This window comes from Crotalus tigris, unplaced genomic scaffold (genome assembly GCF_016545835.1).
Source record: "Crotalus tigris isolate CLP2741 ecotype Arizona unplaced genomic scaffold, ASM1654583v1 scf7180000018436.2726382, whole genome shotgun sequence".
Taxonomy (NCBI): Eukaryota; Metazoa; Chordata; class Lepidosauria; order Squamata; family Viperidae; genus Crotalus; species Crotalus tigris.
This window is the reverse complement of record NW_024097002.1, coordinates 46,087-69,728: the sequence shown is the minus strand read 5'-3', so window position 1 is coordinate 69,728 and position 23,642 is coordinate 46,087. Positions and strand designations below refer to the sequence as shown.

General features: G+C 39.8%; 1 protein-coding gene across 4 annotated transcripts; it reads right to left on the bottom strand.

Moving 5' to 3' along the window:
* Nucleotides 1-22,410, bottom strand: GPR132 (G protein-coupled receptor 132). 4 transcript variants are annotated; one of them, XM_039352509.1, is made up of 2 exons: nt 22,390-22,410; nt 1-1,426 (listed from the first exon to the last, which is right to left on the bottom strand). In XM_039352509.1, exon 2 carries the CDS (start codon nt 1,396-1,398, stop codon nt 454-456), a length of 945 nt encoding a protein of 314 aa, XP_039208443.1. In that variant the 5' UTR covers nt 1,399-1,426; nt 22,390-22,410; the 3' UTR covers nt 1-453. The 4 variants fall into 4 exon arrangements, with proteins under 4 accessions (XP_039208443.1, XP_039208442.1, XP_039208441.1 ...); XM_039352508.1 differs by lacking the exon at nt 22,390-22,410 and adding an exon at nt 13,868-14,160; XM_039352507.1 differs by lacking the exon at nt 22,390-22,410 and adding an exon at nt 13,842-13,969.
* Nucleotides 22,411-23,642: the final 1,232 nt, after the last annotated feature.

The window sequence follows — 23,642 nt, the reverse complement described above, 5'->3', positions numbered from 1 at the left end:
TATACTAACCATTAGGTCAACAGTTTTATTTTTTTTAAAAAAATCCAACATCCTAGGACCTAGAAAGTATCCCAGAGAGGTAGCATTTCTTATTCACTTTGCTTTTTTATGGCTTGTGCCTTTTTTCATTTTAGTCCTTTCCCCATTAGCAAAGAATTGATAAATGATCCAAAACTATATCAGCAGCTTCTCCATGATGCCATATGATCCTTCATCAATGCATCATTATGTCTTGAGCATTGCATAGACCCAGTTACATATCACAATATTGTGACTTTATTGTGAAGGCCCATTGACCAAATTCAATGTATGAAGATCAGAATTCTCTGAAACAGATGGTGACTACTGGAGAAAGAGAATGTTTCAGTGCATTTGAAAATGTTATCCACTTTCCATTCAGGTCTTTCAATAGTGAAGTGTCTTCTTTATTTCCCAATGTGTGTGTTTCTGATGTCACTGGGAATCATCTGGCCAATGAATTCCACACATCCTACATGTGCGGTATATCTCCCGCCTGACATTTTCACCAGCCAGCACATAGATAAATGGATCTGCAATGCTGTTGGCAGTGGAAAAGCACAGAAAGATCACAGAAGTAGTATATATTTTTTTCTCAAATGTGCATATCTCATCTGGATACTGAAAGAAGAAAGTAGCTCTCACAAGGAGCACAAAATGGTAGGGAGCAAAGCACAGTACAAATACAGAAATGATAGCAATTGCCACGTTTCTCACTTTAGCTTTCTGGTCTGGATTGAGGCTGCAGCTGGTCTTAATACTTTGAAAAATTCTGTAGTTTGTGAAAAGAAGGAGCCCCAAAGGAATGAGAAATCCCAAGAAGAACCGGCTGATATTGTAATAGGCCAACTTGTCACTGAGAGGAGTTTCAAAGCAAGTTTCTATGTTATCTTCCTGGATACTTTTATTGAAAAACACAGGGCAATAGATGACAGCAATGATGCCAAAAAAAGCGACTGTGACCATAGTAGCAGTCCTTTGGGACCTGAAACATTTCCCTCTGCTTTCCAGTGCACGTACTACAGCCTTGTAGTGATCGATAGAAATACAGCACAGGAGAAGAATGCTGATGTAAATGTTGCAAAAAAAGATATATCCAGTCACCAGGCATGACAATCTCCCCATTTGCCAATGGTGGTCATTTTTCACATAGAGGATCCAGAGGGGAAGGGTGCTCAGGTACATAATATTGCACAGGGACAGGCCAAACAGGTAAATGGCTGTGATATTTTTTCTGCAAATTTGTACAAGCGTCACAAAAGCAGTTAGGCAGTTGGCTGGTAGGCCTATGGCAAAAATGAAGCTGTATACTACAACCAGAAGCTCGCGGCTTTCTTTGAATGGTAGGTCTGTGGAATTGCATATCCTGCTGATACCCATGCTTCCTTCATTTGGAGCTCCTGTTAATCTAAAAGCAAAATAGGTTTGGTTAGGTAATCTACTTTCAAGTTCATTTCTAAAAGCCACTATTTCTGTACAAGCACAGATGTTCGTGATGGCATGCAATAGTTTTTTAAATTTAGACTGATTTGTCAACTATGACAAATGTTATGTGAAAACAGCTTAGCTTCATTCATCTAGGAAATCTTTTGTATAGATCTCTGCAATGCATTATGGATGTCACATGAAAGACAAGTTGATGCAACTTGTAGAAACTTGGGTACTGACTGGGATTGAGCATTATAACTATATTAAATTAAAATTGCATCATCTTCACAGGCCTATAATTCACTTCTGGACTCAGTTTAAGGTGCTGGCAATAACCTTTAAAACCTTTGGCCATGATACCAAAAGAAACTTGACTTCCTATGTATGCTGGTTTATTGAGTCCTGGCATATGGTTACTTGAGAGCAGAAGTTCTTAGTAATAGTTCCCCGGATAAAGAATTCACTTCCCAGAGAGATCCATCTAGAGCAGGGGTCTTCAAACTTGGCCCTTTTACGACTTGTGGACTTCAACTCTCAGAATTCCTCAGCTAGTGTGCCTGGCTGAGGAATTCTGGAAGTTGAGGTCCACAAGTCGTAAAAGGGCCAAGTTTGAAGACCCCTGATCTAGAGCATACTCTGTTATTCTAGGATAGGGGTGTCAACCTGCTGGCCCGCGGGCTGGATGCGTCATGCTGACACGCCCACCCCATTGCCGGCAATAGAAAAAAAGTTGCAATACGTTGTGACACGTCACGCAACGTTGCAAGTTTGACACCCCTGTTCTAGGAAGTGAGGTAGGATATTGGTATATGATGTTTACTCCGAATTGCTCTTCCTCTGCTGACTAGAAACCAGAAGTTCTAGTCCTGTTTTAGGCATGAAAGATAACTGGGTGACTTTGGGCCAGTCACTCTCAACCCAATCCACCTCACAGGGTTGTTGTTATTGTGGGGAAAAAGAAAAAGAGGAAGGAGTATTATGTAAGTTCACGACCTTGAGTTACTTATAAAGTAACAAAGATGGGATAAAAATCTAATAGATAAATCACTGGAAAGTATCAGTGTTCTTTAGTCATCTTTCCCTCCAGAAGGAAACCTGAGTCATGTGGAATTGTCACTGGGGTTAATTGCAGGGGTTGTGTGTGTCTAAAAACTTCAGTTGAAGTTCCTGTCACGTATCAATCTCATTATTATCATTATTATCTTTTATAGGAAATATATTATTACCCTAGAGCAGGTTTCTCAGCCTTGGCCACTTTAAGATGGGTGGATTCAACTCCCAGAATCCTCCAGTCAAGTCTACTCTTCTTAAAGTTACCAAGGTGGAAAAGCACAGCCCTTTAGGAACGTCAGTGGTTGCAAATCTTGAAGTGAGTATACCTTTTCTTCTAATTCAGGACTGTAAGCTCAGAACTAAATGGCTAGATTAAAGTATCTCCTCTCCTCCTTGAGCCTTAACATATAACTTCCCCAATCGCCCATCCCCCTTCTCCCTCAGTCAAGAGGGCAGAAAGTGACTGGCTTTAACACTTTAATGATGTGAAACAAATCAACGAAAGCAATGGGAAATTCCCTTGGGTTTCTTTCTCCTCCCACACTGTTGTTCTGTAGCAGCTCAAGTAGAAGATGGAGCTTGCTTACTACTGACAGTTCCCTCTTAATTCACCCTGAGCTCCTCTGTGCCTGCAACCTGACAGCTGGGCTAATGTTTGGTACAGGCTTAGCACTCTTTCAGAAAAGGATTAGACCTGTGTCCAAACATACGCAGGCTGACAGGTTGCCAGTGCAGAGAATTTCCATGCCAGCCACTTGTTAGATGGACAACTTGATAAGCTACTAAACCCAGTGTTCCAAGCACCTGCTCATCTTGTTTCAACCTGAAAAACTAATTTAGAAGAAGTTATTGGTATCTCTTTTCCTGTTTTAGAACCCAGGTGTTGGGTTTTTTTTTTTTTTTTTTTGGTAGCTCAAGTCAAAATGGCCATGGAGCACATAGGCTGAAAAGGAATGTTTCTTCTCTGGCCTAAAATAGTCAATGGGCAGATTTCAAAATGACTCCATCAGCAACTACATCAATGAACAAAAATGAAATTTTCAGCACTTGTGTTTGTTTGGGGTGAGGATAAAAAGAGAAAAGGGATAAGTGACACTTTGCATATGTGTAGGATATTTATTTTAAACTTTGGACATGGAGATGAGTACTTGAAAACAATGAAATTGCATCTCTTTGGAATGGAGCTGGAGAATATACGTAATCTACTGGTTACGCGTCCTGCCATGGAGCCTTGATCAAGATTTGGAGATCATTTCTCAACAATCATTCCCTCAGAAAGAACATTGCATGAGGTGTGTGGAAGGGCTGAAATCAGAACTCAGGAATCAAAAGCTCAGGGCTCCTGAATTACAGCTGTTTGCAGTGCACTACTACAATCTGCCAAATATGCAAAGGTTCCTTATGAGACCAATCAGTGCATAACGTAAACAGCATGGAGGTACTTTCCCTGGAGGTAGAAAAATTTGAAAACCTCTGACTGAAAATTAATTCCAGCTAGACCTATTGTAGCAGCTTCAATAAGGAATCCTCCTGATGTCTTAAAGAGTCATAGTATTTGGACCTAATTTTTCATAGACTGCTCCAGGTGTTGGGAACCTGTAACCCTCCAGATGTTGATGAATCTCAGCTACCATGGCCAGTGGGGGAAGGAGACTGGAAACTACAATTCAGCAGCAACTGGAAAGCTACATGAACATGCCAATGTACTAAATTTCAATGAAGATAATATACCGCTTAATGCATATGTTGGAGCAGGCTCCCTAGTACATAAAAAATCTTGTGGACACTGGGAGTTCCTCAATCTGATGTTCTCCAAATATGCTGCATGTACAGATTCTGGGTTGAAGAAAGTTTCATTCTTTTTGCTTTGAACTGGCATTGCTATATTTTTACAATAGTGTGAAAGGAAATATGAAAGGCAAAAGGAAGTGAAAAGGGTGGAGATTACACAGGGTTGTTGAGGCCTCTTGCAAAACTAGCAGAGAAGTTGATGAAGCAAAAACTGTTGCAACACACAAAGCCCCCATTTGCTCAATTTGAGAAAGGCAGTTTTCAAACCATACAGCTTAATTTGGCACCCTCCTGGTGAATTAGACTGCAGTGCCCATAAATCTGGCTAAGTTTAGTGAGGGTATCATAGTCTAAATAGATTAGAAAAATCCCATTCTACTGCAGCCAATATGAAACATTGTATTATTGTGTGGAGTAATAAAATATTGTAATATATCTTAGAATAAGCTCAATTTTATTTATTTGTTAGTTTATTTGTATCCCACCTTTATTATTTTTACAAATAAGTTGGCGAACATAACCAACACACCTTCGTCCTCCTATTTTCTCCAAACCCTGTGAAGTCATTGGGCTGGCCCAAGATCACCTAGCTGGCTTTCATAGCTAAGGAGGGACTAGAACTCAGTCTCCCACTTTCTAAGTTTATGCCTTAACCATTAGGCAAAACTGGCCAGTTGATTTTTTTATTTGTCATATTTATATAGCTATTCATCGCGGAAACAAGTGACTCTGGCTGTTGTATAACTAAACTAAAAAACAGTGAATATTTTCAAAATAATAAATATTACTTAAAAAGCTCTAAAATTTTAAAAAGCATAAAGCTAAAAGGGAAAAATAAATATTGGATGAAGACTAGATATTAAAAACAGTGGAACAATCTCAATATTTTACCAAGTCAAAAGGGATGAAGCTTTCCAGAGAGAAATCATCGTAGCAGAAAAGGCCTATTTGGATCTTCCAAGTGTAGTTCTCTAGTTAATGGGTCCTGCAGCATGCCCTCTCTGCTGTTTCTCATGGGACATATAGATGTAATTTGGGAGAGGCAGTCCATTGGTGGGATTCAACCAGTTCGCACCACTTCGGCAGAACCAGTAGCTAAATTTTTGTTGCCCAGGCCCAGAATGGACTTCCGGAAGTGGCATCCACACAGAGAACCAGTTGTTCACATATTTGAATCCCACCACTGAGGCAATCCCTCAACTAACCTGATCCCATGCCATGTAGGACTTTTTAAGGTAAAAATCAACACCTTGAATTGGCAACTGGTAACCAATATAGCTTGCAGAGCAGATGTTTAACACCTGGTCTTCTAGAAACACACATAGCTACTCATGCTGCTGCATTCTTTGCCAGCTGAAACTTCTGGATATTTTTCAAGGGCAGTCCCATAAGGAGTGCATTACAGTAGTCCAACTGGGAGATGACTAGGGCATGAGTGATCCTGATCCTATTATTCCTAGACCCTTGATCTAGGAAAGGGGAAAAGTGGTACACAACATGAATTTAAGCAAAGGCCCTTCTAGCTATCATTGCCACTATCTTTGAGCAGGACATGTAAGTCTAGGAAGACACACACCCCAGATTGTACACAAGGCCTATCTAGGACAGTTGAAAACCATCCATCACCAAAGATGGGATTGTTTTAGAGCTGGCAGGCTTCCCAACCCAAAGTCACTCAATCTTGCCAATGTTTGGTTGAACCCTGTTCCCCATCCAGATCCTTGTAGCCTCCAGGCACTGGGATAAGATGTCCATAGCATTCCTTAATTTGCCAGGGTGAAATATATATAATTGGGTATCATCATAATACCACATGATACCTCATCCCATGGCAATGGAAGAACTTACTCAGAGGACTCATACAGATGTTGAATAGGAGTGGAGAGAGCACAGATCCTTGTGGCATCCCACACATTGGAGGGTGGGATCTCTTCTTTTCAATCACCATCAGCTGGAATTGACTCCAGAGAAAGGATGCAGCCAGCATAATACTGTGCCTCCCTTCCCCAATCCCCTGAGTCAATTTAGAAGAATACCCAGATCTTTATCCTGACTGAAAGGAATCTAGATAATCTGCTCCATCTCAGGTCCTCTGAAGTTATTTTAGGACTACCTTAGCAGTAATCCTACCTTCCTCAGAAAAGGAAAGTTAAATACTGGACAAACATTGTCCACCATAGTAAGGTCCAGTGATGGTTTCTTGAGGAGGGGGTGAACCAAGTTCTTCTTAAGATATAAAGAATCAACCCCATCATCTAAAGAAGACTTTAGTATTGCTAAAACCCATTCACAATACATCCTGTTGGCTTTCTTAACAAACCAACAGGGGATGGAGTAAATGAGCAAGTGGCTGCACTCACAGTCCTAAGGACCCTAATCATCTCATCAACGGATTCAAAATCTTCCTAGATAAATGAGCAAAACGTCTCCCGAGATATCTCTCGGGATTTGCAACAAAACTAGTGTCCAACTGTGAGTAAATTTGAGCAAATTCTTGAAACATAAGAGAAATGCCCATTTGTGAATCAAATTATTTACCTCTTATAGTGGTCCTCTTGCTTTAAGTGGGCTATTAGTTGATGTTGGTATATAAAAATAAGTTGCTTTATCTAAAATATACAGGATTGTTTAAAAATGCAAAATTAATTAGAAAAACAATGGAGTGAATTTCTTGTGGCTATCACTGGAATTATCCAAGTAATATATTCTATGCTTGAATTTGACCAAGGATGATATGTACAGTATATTCTGTGTAGGCCTATTTTCTAGCCATCTTTAAAATAAAACTGACAGATGTGACTACATTTGGCATATTCTCATTTATTTCAGTCATTGCATTTCAGAATTAATCCTGTAGAGAACTAGAAGATGCAGAATAGGACAAATGAAATTATTGACTGATTTTGAACATTTGATAACATGCATCTCACAACATTTGTTGGGCCTTACTTACAGATTGTTGGTGAAGTGTGACTTAGAATCTGAACAAATCAAAGATTGCTAGCTAAGTAGGTGCAGAATTTGAATGTAATAATAGAGATACAATGGATAATTTCAATGGAAGAAAAATATTAAATTCACTCTGAACATTATACTTAAATAAAATTGGTGCATGATATTTTATTTTTGATATATTGCTCCAGTTCTGATTGCTAAAATAGAGAATTCATTTTCAAAAAATTGCTGGAAATATGAGCAGGTCAGATCATTTATATATATTTCATGCAATTTCTATCTGTCTGTCTGTCTGTCTATCTATCTATCTATCTATCTATCTATCTATCTATTATCTATCATATTTAGAAAACACCTTTGTCCCTCATAGATCAACTCTGGGCAATGCCTAAATTTCAACAGTTCTGGAAAAATGATTCATTCTAGAATGAAACAAAAGTTGAATTCCCATTTCAATATATGATATTACTGAACTTTACCAACCCATACATCCCCTCTGTGTATACTGAATTAGCTTTTTGTATTGTAACTGCTGCAAAGATATGTTTTTTCCTGGAAAGTTTGTCTGATCCTTTCAACAAAAGAATGGTTAACCAAATTTTTCAAGGTCTAAAAACTTCATACATTAAAAATAAAAATTATTAGCAAATAAAAAAAAACCTGTATAAAAAGTGATAACATTTGGGCTATTCATTGAGTAAGAAAGACAAATGAGGTAATGAACACTTTTTTTCTTCATTGCATGATACCAAAATGTTGCAATAAACATGAAGGGGTAGATAAAATAGTAAACTCCTTCTCATTATCTGCAGAAGGAGGTTGTTACAGAAGGAATTCACTACCCAAAGAATGGGTAGTCATGTTCTTTTAAAACTGTATAGAGTAAGTTGAATTCATAGATCAGGCTATTAATGTCTCAGTCTTGGTGGCTCCTGATAGCTGAGTTTTCCATCTGCTTAAAAAAAACAACCTGACATTTCTCCATACGCATGTGGTTCTTTCCGTTCTCTTAACGCATAAAAAAACCCTCAGAATATTTTAGTCAATTGTCTCGTCTAGAGTTAGTCATTAGTGGCATTTGCAAGAGGAAGAAACGGAAAGAGTCCTTTTGGGTCATTTAGAAATTGGAGATGTATCATCCATAGCACAAATAAGTAGGCACATTTTTAATATTTCCTGCAAAAAGTACCTAGTAGATACAATTGATATCATAACTCCCAGTTCTGCAAAAATAAGAGTGCTTGAATCAAGAGAATGAGGGCAGAGAATTTGGTGTGGAATTATGTGAGAAACAATTATGCGCTCAAATCTAGTATTACCAAAGATAATTTGTGTGGAAAAAAATGTGCTCAAACAAATTCCAGACTGGAGGTTACTCATCTTTGAAACAAGTCCAAGGAACTACTACCTCATGGGAAGACCACTGTATCCAGAAATTAATGAATTTAAGTACACAACCTAGCAGATACAATTAAAAACACAAAACCAAAGGGGCATATGACATTTTGTAAAACCAGCTAAAAAAACCACTGTGAAGTATGACTTCTTAAAAACAAATAGCATTGTTGAATTCTTAGCAAAATTAGTAGATAAGATTAGTAGAAATGAGAATGGAAATGTCAGAAACATTACAGCCAGTGATACTTTTTGTAATGTATTTCCAATAGAGAGATAGTAACATGATTTAATTTTTCATTAATGTATTAAATGCATGCAGCCACCTATCTCAAAACACGCAACTAACAATATTAAAAAACCCAAGACAACACATTTTAAAACCACAAGAATAGCAGCCAGGAATGAACCAAAATATCACAACACATAATATAATCATAAAACAGGCCTCCATTTGTAATCTACTTCAGTGTTCCATCAAAGTTTCAGAAATAAAATAAAAGGTTTTTTTTCTGCAAAAGAGAAGCAACACTTTACCTTGATAGTATGCTGTCAATGTTATATTAAGCCTTCTGGATTTACCACATGTGTAGAAATACATCAAGATGATAACCACAAGGTTTTTTTTTTTAGTAACTTCTCCAGTCAGCCACCAATCTTGGCACTGCTGCTTTGCCTATTTCTCCTTCTACTTCTCATTTGGGTTAAAAATTAGAATAATGGGAAATATAGATAAATGGGAAGATACTAGAGGGGAAATGATTCATTAAAGTTGATGCAATTTTTAAAGCAGACGTGCTTTTTTAAAAGGCTCATGTGGGAATTTGAAAAAAAAGAGGGTTGAATACCAGAGAAGTGCTATGCTTACACGTAGCCTAAGGGTTTTCTTCCAATTCCAAATAATGATTGATCTTGTGGTCTGAAGGTATTATCTGGTCAGATAATGAACAGTCTGTAAGCAAATAACCAAACTCAGAGAGCACCCAAAACTCCACAATTCAACCCTGAGTTACAAATATTCTTTTCTATTAATATTTAACCTAAATAGATATATTTGCAGTAGTCCTCAGTTTATAACAGTTTATTTAGTGACTGTTCAAAGTTACAACAACACTGAAAAAAGTGACTTTTGCCCATTTTTCACACTTAACAACATTGCAGCATCCCCATGGTTACATAATTAAAATTCAGATGCTTGGCAATTGACTTGTATTTATAATGGTTGCAGTGTCCTGAGCGGGGTGGGGTGTTTCAGGCAAACAGACTCAGGAAACTACAGACCAATCAGCCTAATATCAATACCTGGGAAGATAATGGAAAATATCAATACCTGAGAAGATAATAAAAAATCAGATCTCTGAACATCTAAACACAAATAAAGTTATAACTAGTAGCCAGCATGGGTTTGTTAAAAACAGATCATGCCAAACCAATCTTATTTCATTCTTTGACAAAGTGACTAAATTAGTAGACCAGTGAAATGCTGTGAACACAGTATACTTAGACTTCAACAAGGCATTCAACAGAGTAGACCGCAATCTACTTCTTGGTAAGCTAGAAAAATGTGTGATAGAGAAGCATCACCACCAGATGCATTTCTAACTGGTTGACAAATCATACTCAACGAGTCATCCTTAATGGTACTACATCTACATGGAGGGAAGTAAGCAGTAGGGTACCACAGGGTTCTGTCCTAGGCCCAGTACTCTTCAATATCTTCATAAATGACTTAGATGAGGGGACAGAAGGGGGACTCATCAAATTTGCAGATGATACTAAGCTGGTAGGAATAGCCAACACCCCAGAAGGCAAGCTCAGAATCCAAAAAAATCTTGACAGACTTGAATAATGGGCTCTATCCAACAATATGAAATTTAATGTGGACAAAAGCAAGATTTTACACTTAGTCAGGAAAAACCAAAGGTACAAGTACAGATTAGGTGAAACCTGGCTCAAAAACAGTAACTGTGAGAGGGACCTTGGAGTCCTAGTGGATGATTATTTAAATTTGGCTGCGGCAGCAGCCAAAAAATTTAATACAAACCTTGGGTGTATAAATGGAGGCATAGAATCAAAATCATGTGAAGTATTAGTGCCACTTTATAAAGGCTTAGTAAAGCCACACCTTGAATACTGCATCCAGTTTTGTACACCACATTACAAAAAAGACGTAGAGACTTTGGAAAAAGTGCAAAGAAGGGCAACTAAGATGATTAAAAGCCAGGAGGCTAAAATACATGAAGACAGTTGCAGAATTTGAGTTTGGCTGATCTAAAGAAAAGAAGGACTAGATGATAGCAGTATTCCAGTATTTGAGAGGTTGCCACAAAGAGAATAGGATCAACTTATTTTCCAAAGCATTAGAGGGCAGGACAAGAAACAATGGGTGGAAACTAATCAAGGAGAGAAGCAACCTAGAATTAAGGAAAAACTTCCTAACAGTGAGAACAATTAACCACTGGAAAACCTTGCCTTCAGAAGTTGTAGGTGCTTCATCCCTGGAGATTTTTTTAAGAAGAGACTGGACAGTCACTTGTCTGAAATGGTATTGGATCTCCTGCTTGAGCAGGGGGCTGGACTAGAAAACCTCCAAGGTCCCTATTAGCTGTATTCTGATTGATTGATTGTCACAAGTCTTAAAGTCTTAAACATGCCTCCAGAAGTTGTGGGTGCTCCAACACTGGAGGTTTTTAAGAAGAGATTAGACAACCATTTGTCTGAAATTGTGTTCCCTTCTTTCTCTCTTTCTTCATAGGCATCTGCAGGGGGAGGGAGCAAGTGGGGGAACAAATGGTGCCAAATGGCAAATGGTTTCAGGCTATCGCTGATGAATATCATACAATTTATGTCACTTCTGTGATAACATCTTGAAGCACCAGGTGTCATTTTCAATTACTTCAGATCAATGTAAATTTTTTAAAGCAGATCTTTAGGAAACCAAAAATTATAAATAGAACTGATAGCTTTGAACATTGCTTTTCTAATGAGCCACATTTCCCTATTCTGTTTGTAACATTCAACAAAGAAAGTGAAATTCAAAACAAGATGTCATCCTAAGTGACTTTCTGGTTCCACTATTTTCCATCATTGCAGCCCTTAGATACTCTATGAACTTGTTCTACTAACAGGGATCATGGTACAAAGTCCTGCATAATAAGGTCTTTGGGAAGGCCTTGATAGGTGAACAAAAATGCCAGATCCAGTCTGAACATCTGGCTGACTGTGCAATGATCAATAATGGGCTTGTGCGCTCCTAGGAAGATGCAGCTACTGTATGTCAGAGTTTCAACCATATTGAACAAGCATCATCAGAGAAGCCAGACAAAGAATGCCTTTTCCATAAATAATATGGTGAGACATAATTTACAAAAACTCTTACAGGATTGGTCATCACCCTATGGCAACAAGGACCTTGCTAGGTGTTGAAGTTCCTGGACATCAGGAGACAAATGGGCTACAGGACTCAGGACTATTGGCTGAGGAACTGTAGGGAAAAAAAGTTGTTTATCTGTTGCAAATATAGTATATGAAGACTGAAAACAAAGTACTTAACAGATAGCTTCTTTTCATTGGATTGGATTTGTAATAATGATCATTATTTCTTTGTTTTCAGTCTTCATATACTATATTTGCAACAGATAAACAACTTTTTTTTCCCTACAGTTGCTCATGAAATTTCTTAATGCCAGCCACTATGGCCAATGCTTCTTGTCAATTTGAGCGTAATTCCGCTCTGCAGAAGACAGAGTTCTTGAATAATAGGCCACAGGGATCTGTGTCCCATCAGCCTTCAGATGGCTAAGTACAGCTCCCACCCCATAAGGAGATGCATCTCATGCGATGCAAACAGGCAGTTGCTCATTGAAATGCGCTAAAACAGCATTAGAAGTGAGCAAGGCTTTAACCTCATTGAAGCTCTTGTCATGGACTTTAGTCCACTGCCAAGGACCCTGCTTGTCTAAGAGCCTGTGTAATGGCTCTGCTTCTGCAGCTTTATGTGGAAGAAATGCATGATAAAAATTTAATAGCCCCAAGAAGGCTTGCAGCTCATTCTTAGATTTAGGGCTTGGGGCCTGCTGGATAGCTTTCAGCAGGGTGAATGCCTTGAGCATCTATCCTGAATCCTAAGAAGTGACTCCTATCTTACATTTATCCTTCTTTAGTTTAAGGCCTGCTTTTCGGAAACGAAGCAAAACAGCCCTTAATCTCTCTGCTAAATTTTGAGATGACTCCCCAGCAATGAGGACATCATCAAAGTAGGGACAGACCCCAGGAATCCCTTGAAGTGTGCTGTCCATGACACTTTGGAATATGCCAGGGGCCACATTTACCCCAAATTGCAGTCTCTTGACCTTGAATGCCCCTCTGTGAGTTACAATAGTCTGGGCCTCTGCAGCTGCCTCATCAACAGGTAGCTGTTGATAGGCCTGTGCCAGGTCAAGCTTAGCAAAAATGTGCCCCCCCCTTGAGGGAGGCCAGAATGTGACTTACCACAGGCACTGGATAAGCGTGCTGTTGCAGCGCCTTGTTCAGTGTGCACTTGTAATCTGCACATATACGTATGTCCCCATTAGCCTTTAGAGGCATTACTATGGGGGTTTCCTATGGACTTGAATCCACAGGTTCTAGAATGCCCTGCTGGAGCAATTTGTCCAGCTCAGCATCAATCTTACCCTTGAGGGCAAAAGGTACCCTCCTAGGTTTAACCCTGATGGGTGTGATGGTTGGGTCTAACCATAGCGAAATGGGAGGCCCCTTGTAGGATCCTAGCTCTGAACTAAACACATCAGCAAACTCCTTGCAGACTTCTGCAAGGCTGAACGTTTGCAAATGGTGCAGCCCAGAGCCTCGAACCAATTGAGTCCAATAAGACTCGTACGTTCACCCCCAACAACCACCACATCTAGATGACCTTCAAAATCCTTATGCTGTACTCTAAGGGTGGCCTCCCCCTTAACAGACACCACAGAATTCTGAAAATCTGTAAGTATTAGATTTGATGGCCTGAGTTTAACTCGAAGGCCACTGCTGCTGCATATTCTTTTGAATGTGTTAATAGAAATAATGGAGAGAGTGGACCCAGTGTCCAACTCCATTGATAAGGGAACCCCTTGCAGCCTTACATTAATGGAAAGCTTCTTCTTAAGGGGCTTATGTGTCCTTGTCCTCAAAATACTCTTGCGCGATGCGCAGAAACCCACCCTATGTTGGCTGGGGTCCTTGGTACCTTTCAAATGCAATTCTTCACGAGATTGGACCTTCTGGCAACCCAAACAGATGGATGCGATGTGGCCTTGCCTACCACACGCTCTGCAAATGGTGGAGCGGAACCTGCAGTCAGCTCTCTTGTGGCGTCCTCCACACCCGAAGCATTGAAGAGATGCTGGGGCCTTGTATGGATGTTCCTTCTGCCTCCTTTCAGCTGGCTGTTGAAGTCTATCCACCTCTTCTGCAGGATCCGCTTCCAATTCTTCTTGAGCGTCCTCTTGATGGATGGTAGCTGTCTCTGGAGAGCTCCTGGGAAGCCGTAATGTCTTCACAGCCCCTCCTGCTGCTTCCTCAGCTGTCACCTCTTTCAGCGCATCTTGGAAAGAGACATCTTCTTTTGCAAAAATCTTCTGTTGTAAGTCTCTGTTCCTTAAAATGCATACAAAACGATCTCTCAGCCTCTCTTCCAAATCCTTGAACTCACAAGGTCTAGCTGCTCGCCTTAAGGCCGCAATAAAATCCGTAGCAAATTCACCCGGCCTCTGGTCTCTCTGCTCGAATGCGTGCCTCAAAGCATTAACAGACAACTTTGGCTGGAAGTGTTCCTTCAATATTTTCTTCAAGTCAGTATATGCTACTGACTCCAGAGGTGCAGGGGCCACCAGGTTCTCTGCGATTTCAAAAGCTTCCTGTCCACAAACAAACAAAAGAGTTTCAGCCTTCAAGCCATCTTTTCTAATCTGATTTACTCTGAAGTAATTCTCCACCCTTGCTGCATAAGAACTCCATCTCTCTGGGTGTGAGACATCAAAATCAGATAAACGGCTGATCTTTGCCATTCTTTAGTTTACAACCTTCACCACTCGCTCCTCTGCAAACTGCTATTGGGGAAAGGGTCCTTTAGCCTAGCTCACCCTCCAGTGATGCTATACTGGCAGGCTGGGATGCTGATTCAGACACTGTCTTCCCCTCTTCAGGACTTCCTGGATAAGTCTTTAAAACTTTTTTTCAGCTTGCAAAGAATCCCACCTTCACTGCCAGTGTTAAGTACTTCATTCGCGTGCGAATGATGAAGACACATGGCGATGTTAACAGCTCTTTATTCTTCTTAACAACCGGACAAACCCAAAAGGCACGCAGGCCTTTTTATGTGGCTATAAACCTAGACAAAGGCAAAACAAAGTAACAGAGCTTTTTCGCACCTTGCGCATGCGCACAAGGCTGGTGCCACTCTGTCTGGTCCTGGGCAGCTTTTGGAATGCCCGGGACCAATGCAACGTCCCGAGCCTGCTTTTGCAGGCTCAGGACACAACACTATCCAAAAAGAATGTGGTGGTTCTGGAAAGAACAACATCCAGAATCAGAAATAACAGAACAGAGGCTAGCAGATCAATATCAATTTATAATAAGAATTAAAGTATTCACAGAAGTAGAATTGGAAGAACTGCAAGGGTCTAGACTGAGCAAAAAAACCCTGAAGCCTTGCCAGAATAACTTAGACTGTTGTGGCAAACTCCGAGTGTCGGTAATTAAGGAAGCCAGCATAGCTATTGAATCATTTTCATTCCCACACCAGGCACTCTCTCCTCTGCCTTCTTCTCAGAAAGAATAAAGACTTCTAAGTAAAACAAGAGGAACTGAAACAAAAAATAACAGCACCTAGAAGAATGTAAAAACAAGGCTGCCCGCACTAAAGCTTACAAAGAAACAGTTAGCACTAGTATTAGTCCTCAACTTATGACCACAATTGAGCCCAAAATTTCTAATTGCTGAGGTATTTATTGTGAGTTTTGCCATTTTATGATCTTTCTTGCCACAGTTGTTAAGTGAATCACTGCAGTTAGTAACATGGTTGTTTATTAAATGATGTTTCTCCATTGACTTTGCTTGTCAGAAGGTTACAAAAGATGATTTGCATGATCCCTTGACACTGCAACTGTCAGTTGGCAAAAGTCTAAATTTTGATCACATGCTGCAATGCTCATAAGTGTGAAAAATGGTCATGTCACTTTTTTTCAGAGTTGTTGTAACTTCAAATGTTCACTAAATGAACTGTTGTAAGTATAGAACTACCTGTATTAAAATATGCCAGTACAGTAATTTCAAATATAAGCATCAGCTCGCTATAAGAAAGGAACCAACTAATGCAGTGATGGCGAACCTTTTAGAGACCGAGTGCCCCAAAACCGCCCCCATCCCCACTCTGCCTCCTGCCTTGCCTGCTCTGCTCCCACCTGCCCCCTGCCTCACCTGCCAGCCACGCACCGCCTCCATGGCCCGCCACAGATCGCACAGGCAGCCCTGCAGTGCCATGGCAGCCATGCCCTCCACCCTCACCCCGCAACATCATCTGCATGCTATGGGGCGTGAGGGTGGAGTCTTGTCCTTGCTGCCCGGCTATGTCCTTGGCTACACTGTTCCATGCGAGCTGTGCCTGGGGGTGATTCTCCTCCAGGGGGGCTGCTGGTGAGGAGGGGGCTGCGGAAGGAGGCGGGGCTGGGGTGACAGCACACATGCCCACAGAGAGGGCTCCGAGTGCCACCTCTGGCACACGTGCCATAGGTTCACCACCACTGAATTAATGTATGGTGCAGCTGCAGCTAAACCTGAATTGGAAGTGAAAAAATCAACTAACAAGAAAAAGAGCCAAACTGTGTGCCACCAAAATAGAAGATCCAGATGGAAAATAAGAGCAGCATGTTAAGATTAGATTCAAACAAGCTAGGACAGATGAAAGAAAATAAGTTGAAGAACTAGAAGACCAAAGAGTACCTTACGAAGAAATACCATCTAGAAACAAAGAAAATCAAGGAACCACTGGACATAATAAAGCAGCAAACAACAGCTATAGCTAACATCAGCAGATATGAAGCTCAAATTGCACACAATAGTCAAAATCTTAAATTTCAGTGGAATTAGAACTATAGGCCTACTAATAGTAGAATTAGAACTATCATTTCTACTAATCCATCAATGAATGAGCCAACACCTCACAAAGAATAAACTACAGTTCTGGGTATACATATGAGATAATCCAAAGAAATACTATACTACTCCAGTTCTACTTGGATAAAGGAGTGGGGAAGGAAAAAAAATGAAATACTTACCAACAACTTTCAAAGTGCTAATTAGTGTTGTAGCTAATGCAGTCCAACAGCATCTAGTTGAAAATAAGCTCCTCCCACTTGAACCAAAAGGAAACTGCTGAAACAACTGCCCAAAATAAGGATCAGCTCCTAACTGATAAAGTGATTTTGGAAAACCACAAGAGAAAGAAGACCGACCTGAATGTAGCTTAGATTGACCTCAAAAGGGCATTGAACTCCCTGCCAATAGTAATACCAAAAGTACCAATAGTAGTAATATTTCACTTGGTGTAATCCCAAAACAACTGGAGCACCACTTGAGCACCATTAGCATTGACAAAATCACTATTAGTCATTTGCAAAAGAGAGCATTACTTGGAATAGCTTATATCCTGCAGCATTTAACACCATTAAACAACAACATCTGCCTATCCTGGGTCCTTGGGAAGAATTTATTTATTTATTTATTTATTTATTAAAATTTATAGACCGCCCCACTCCCGCAGGACTCCGGGTGGCTAACAATAAACCACAACATAACTTAACAAAACAAACAATACAATAACATTCATCCAGGGGTCAGATTTTATAAACCCCAGGTCTGCCGGAAAAGCCAGGTCTTAAGCAGCTTGCGGAAAACCAATAGGTGGATAAAAATGCCAAATCCAGTTTAAATATCTGGTTGACTATGTGACAAATCATAATAATTTGTCATTGTTACCTGTCCAGCATGTTAAATGTATGCTTTCCTTATTGTCCATCAGTAGCATCTTCTTAGCCTTCAGTGAAACTTATTTAAATTATCATACCTTCATTGATAGACTCTGAATGTGGAAGTTCTATCTTGCTGTTAAGCCTTCTCTAGGTCATCATCAGACTTTCTTCTTGAATTTTTTCTTTTTAGAAAAGTTTTGTAATCCTGGAACCAGCACCTAAAATAAAACTATCTGAATTGGGATCACAGGATCAAGGGAGGTCAACTGTGAAACCTACATTGAGTTGTATGGATGTGTGTTGTATGACTGAATGCACATAGGAAAGAAGCAGAGCTTGTGATGCAGGATAGTGCTGCTTTCAGCATTTTGAGAAGAACACTAGTACCTGTGGTCTCCTATAGATATACTGACAGAAAACATTTACATTATAGCAATGTAAACACCATGACGGACCAAGAAAATTTGTTGGATACCAGCCAGTTATCATTCATTGAAAAAATTCTCAAAATTTTCACTCCCCCTTAAAATGGTTCTCTCCCCCCCCAATTCAAATGATTTGGAATCTTTACATCAATAGAGGCAAAGTCAATCATGGGGCATTTAAAAGTCATCCTTTATGGTGTGTCATACTATGGTAAAAGAAGAAAGAGGTATTTTGTGAACTAGAACCTTTCCTATAAATCATAGCTCTGTGGTCAGAATTTTCAGAAATAACATTTTAGAGGTTTTTTTTAAAATCAAACACATGACCTCTTGTTTTTCAGCTCAGAAGACTGCTATAATTATTCAGCAGGAAAATGATTTTCTCTGTCTCTCCAAATAGTGAAGAGTGAATGAAAACGGTTGTTTTTTATTTGATAAAGAAGAAAAGGTATGGATGGTAATGACGGAGATGCACAAGTGTGTTGTGGTGGATAAGGTACTGGATTTAAATTCTTGGGACCTTACTTAATGACTTTGAACCACTTACTTTCTCTCAGCCCAACCTACCTCCGGTACTGATTTGAAGAAAAAAATAGAGGAAGGGATCAAGAAATAAAAAACAGAGGGAAGGTGTCATGTAATGTTTGATTTTATCAAAACCAGATAAGAGGTTGAACAATTCTTTTCCAAAAGGAATTTGTTACAAAAGGAAACTTCAACCCCAAAATGTATTTGTATTTTAGGTGATGAATCCTCTATTCTAGGTTGCCATCTTTCCAGAGACTCATACTGCTCCCATCTTATTAATATTTCACAGACAATTATGTATGAACAGCAAACAGGGTGAACTAGAAATCCAGGTTAATGAGGGCAGATACGATATTGTTGCCATTACAGAAACATGGTGGGATGAAACCCACACATGGAACACACAGCTAGAGGGATTTAAATTATTTAAAAGAAACAGACCAAATAAAAGAGGAGGTGGAGTTGCTCTCTATATAAGAAATAACTACATCTCCACAGAAATAGAGTACAACAACGATAAAAACTGTCTTGAATGCATTTGGGTCAATATAAAAGGGGGGGCAAATGACATTGCCATAGGTGTATACTACAGACCACCCAACCAAACAGAGGAAATAGATGAACTTTTTGCTAGTCAGCTAACTAAGGTATGTAGGAAGCACATCACAATAGTAATGGGGGACTTTAACTACCCTGACATCAACTGGGAGACAAACTCCGCACCAAGTGGAAGATCAAACAGGTTCCTGGCAAACCTAGCAGACAACTTTGTCTCCCAAAAAGTAGAGAAGGGAACTAGGGGATTAGCCATTTTAGATCTAATTCTCACTAACAGAGATGAAATGATAGAAGGTGTTGAAGCCATAGGAACCCTGGGAGGAAGTGATCATGCAATATTAGAATTCAACATTATAGAAGCACAAGCAATAGAACACAGTCAAACTAGAGTCTTGGACTTCAAGAGAGCTAATTTCAATAAACTTAGAGAGGGCTTGGGAAGGATTCCATGGATGAGAATCCTCAAGGGGAAAACAACTCAAGAAGCTTGGGAAATTTTGAAAAATGAGATAATAAAAGCACAGTCTAGCACAATACCAACAAAGAGGAAAAACAACAGCTCTCAAAAGAAACCAGCATGGCTGCATAAAGAACTCTCTGACAAATTGAAAGATAAAAAGGACAAGTATAGAAAGTGGAAAGAGGGGAACATAACTAAGTCAGAATATCAGCAAATAGCCCGAGCCTGCAAAGATGAAGTGAAGAAAGCCAAGGCTCAAAATGAACTAAGGCTTGCGACCAAAGTCAAAAATAACAAAAAAAGCTTCTTTCAACATGTAAAAAACAAGAAAAAAGTGAAGGAAATGATTGGTCCATTAGTGGGTGGAAGTGGCAAGAAGGTGACAAGCAACAGGGAGAAAGCAGAACTATTTAACTCATTTTTTGCATCTGTCTTTACACAAAGGGAAAAAACAGACCAACCTATCAAAAATAGTGCCATAAAAAACAAAACAGAAACACAAGTTAAGGTAGGCAAGAAAATGGTTAGGGAGCACCTGTCCAGCCTAGATGAGTTCAAATCGCCAGGACCAGATGGATTACACCCCAGAGTTCTCAAGGAACTGGCAGGTGTGATATCGGAGCCACTCAACTATATTTTTCAAAGATCCTGGAGCACAGGGGAACTACCAGAGGACTGGAAAAGAGCTGATGTAGTTCCCATCCTCAAAAAAGGAAAAAAAATGGATCCAGGAAATTACAGACCTATCAGCCTGACCTCAATACCTGGGAAGATCCTGGAAAAGATAATCAAACAACGAATCAACGAACACCTAGAGGCAAACAAAGTCATTACTAAAAGCCAACATGGGTTTGTCAAAAATAGATCATGCCAGACAAATCTTATTGCATTCTTTGACCAAGTGACAAAATTAGTGGATCAGAGGAATGCTGTGGACATAATTTACTTGGACTTCAGTAAGGCATTTGATAAAGTAGATCACAACCTACTACTTGACAAGATAGAAAAATGTGGGGTAGACAGAACCACCACCAGATGGATCCGTAGCTGGCTGACCGGCCGTACTCAGCGAGTGGTCCTCAATGGAACTGCATCTATATGGAGGGAAGTGTGTAGTGGGGTGCCCCAGGGCTCTGTTCTGGGCCCAGTACTCTTCAACATCTTCATCAACGATTTGGATGAAGGGATAGATGGGGAACTCATCAAATTTGCAGACGACACCAAGCTGGCAGGAATAGCCAACACTCCAGAAGACAGGCTTAAGATACAGAAGGATCTGGACAGACTTGAACACTGGGCACTAACTAACAAAATGAAATTCAATGGTGAAAAAAGCAAGGTTCTACATTTAGGCAAGAAAAACCAAATGCACAAGTACAGTATAGGTGGCACCATGCTCAATAGTAGTAACTGTGAGAGGGACCTCGGAGTCCTAGTAGACAATCACTTAAATATGAGCCAGCAGTGTGCTGCAGCTGCCAAAAAGGCCAACACAGTGCTAGGCTGCATTAACAGAGGGATAGAATCAAGATCACGTGAAGTATTAATACCACTCTTCAATGCCTTGGTAAGGCCACACTTGGAATACTGCATCCAGTTTTGTTCACCACGATGTAAAAAAGATGTTGAGACTCTAGAAAGAGTACAGAGAAGAGCAAGAAAGATGATTAGGGGACTGGAGGCTAAAACATATAAGGAACGGTTGCTAGAATTGGGTATGTCTAGTTTAACGAAGAGAAGGACAAGGGGGGACATGATAGCAGTATTCCAATATCTCAGGGGCTGCCATAAAGAAGAGGGAATTAAGCTATTTTCCAAAGCACCTGAAGGCAGGACAAGAAGCAACGGGTGGAAACTAATCAAGGAGAGAAGCAACCTAGAACTAAGGAGAAACTTCCTGACAGTGAGAACAATTAATCAGTGGAACAGCTTGCCTCCAGAAGCAGTAAATGCTCCAACACTGGAAGTTTTTAAGAAGAGACTGGACAGCCATTTGTCCGAAATGGTGTAGGGTTTCCTGCCCGAGCAGGGGGTTGGACTAGATAACCTCCAAGGTCCCTTCCAACTTTACTACTACTATTATTATTATTATTATTTTATTGAAAATTTTTTAAATTTTACAAATATTATTATTATTATAATTAAAAACTTGCTTGTTCTCACAGACCTTGGAATAAGATGGTGCTTGAGCCCCTTTGCTTTTGGATCTTTTGAGGGTTTTCTGTGTTCCATGTTGGTCTTCTGGTTAATTGTATTCATTTTCTTTGATAATGTTTTTTTTTCCATTCTCTTTCAGTTGTAAACTACCAAGAACATTTGTGAAGTCAGAAAGCCTTAAAATTTAATTAAATAAACAAGTAAATAGTACAAAGTCTTAGATTTGGGCACTTATTCTCAGGAATTATGTTTACAGTATTTTACTTAAATCCTTAATTTAATTCTACATGATTGAAATTTCTATATTCGATCTACTAACTATTGCATGGTGTGCTGAATACAGTATCCTTGTTTTTTTCCATAAATCAATAAATCATACAAAGGGATATCTGCATGTGGGATGTACTTGAAAAACAGAAAAAGTTTGATTTACCATTGTTGCCATCTTTACTTTTTTTAAACCACATTGTGCTGTATAAATTCCTGTATAATTGTAAGTTGCCCAAAGTCACTTAGGTTAAGATGGGTCATATGAGAATGTGATGAATAAATAAAATAAACCCACCCACTAATTTGGACTACATCTGAATCACCCACTTTGTCCCACACTCACTTGGTACTGGGTGGAGATTCAGGACATTGCTTGCACCTTGAAGGCTGCAGCTACTGTTAGATATTTAACTTTCTTGAAAGTTGATGTCTAAGTTTGCTCAGGACTTCCTCCTTTTGAGATCTCCACTTTGCCAACAACAGACAGTTGACAATTTCGGCTTCCTGTTTTGCACTTTCCCCTGCTCTTCCCCTGAAAAAGTCTCTATAGCTGTTTACAAGGCTACTAGTGTTACTACAAGTGCTGGTAGCTCTCATTGTAGGTGCTCATTTGCTGTCCAGGCCATGGACTGCTGTGGCCTCCCATGTTTCTGCTCTTGAACTTTCAGCCCTTTACGGGCTTCTTCCTACCTATGTTTTGCTCAAGTCTTGGTGTTTCTATCTTGTTTCCTCCACTTCCTTTCACTGTGCTGCCATATTTCATCCTTAGCCAGACCCTCTTTTAAAGGGCTGGCACACAAAATAAGAAAGAGTAAGACCTTTATAATATCAGAGAAGTTTGGGTGTTTTTTTTTTTTTTTTTGCTGCTTGTCTTTCTCTATACAGAATAACAGAGTTTGAAGGGACCTTGGAGGTTTTCTAGATCAGCCCTCTGCTGAAGCAGACCTCATACTATTCCAGACAAATGGCAGTCCAATGTCTTCTTCAAAACAGCCAGTGATGGACACAACCTCTGGAGGCAAGCCGTATCATTCTCTCACCTGTTTTGAGTTGTATTCCTAATCTAGGGGCTTGATGGCTCAGTGGTTAAAACACTGGGCTTTTCAGTTGGAAAGTCAACAGCCCAGGTTCAAAACCCACGTGCTGTACGATGGGATGAGTTTCTGTTACCTGCCCCAGCTTCTGCTCACCTAGCGGTTTGAAAGCATACAAATATCAAAGGTAAGGTGGGAAGGTAACAGCGCTCCATGCTCCTTGGTGTATAGTCATGCTGGCCTCATAACCTCAGAAGTGTCTTCGGACAACATTGGCTCTCTTGGCTCAGAAACGGAGATGAGCACCACCCCCTGGAGATGGACAGGACTGGAAAGAGGAAACTTTTTTACCATTACCTTGATTCCTAATCTATTTTAGGATATTGCTTTTGATAGGTTGGACTAAACGCCACCTTGAACACCTGGGGGAAGATGGGATATAAATTTAATAAACTTAAAAAATGGATGCTTTTAAGACTAGCATGAAGGGAAATGTATTGGTTGAGAGGTGATGTTCAGCTCATGAATTTAACTATTTTTAAAAACTGAAAGATGCCTCTTT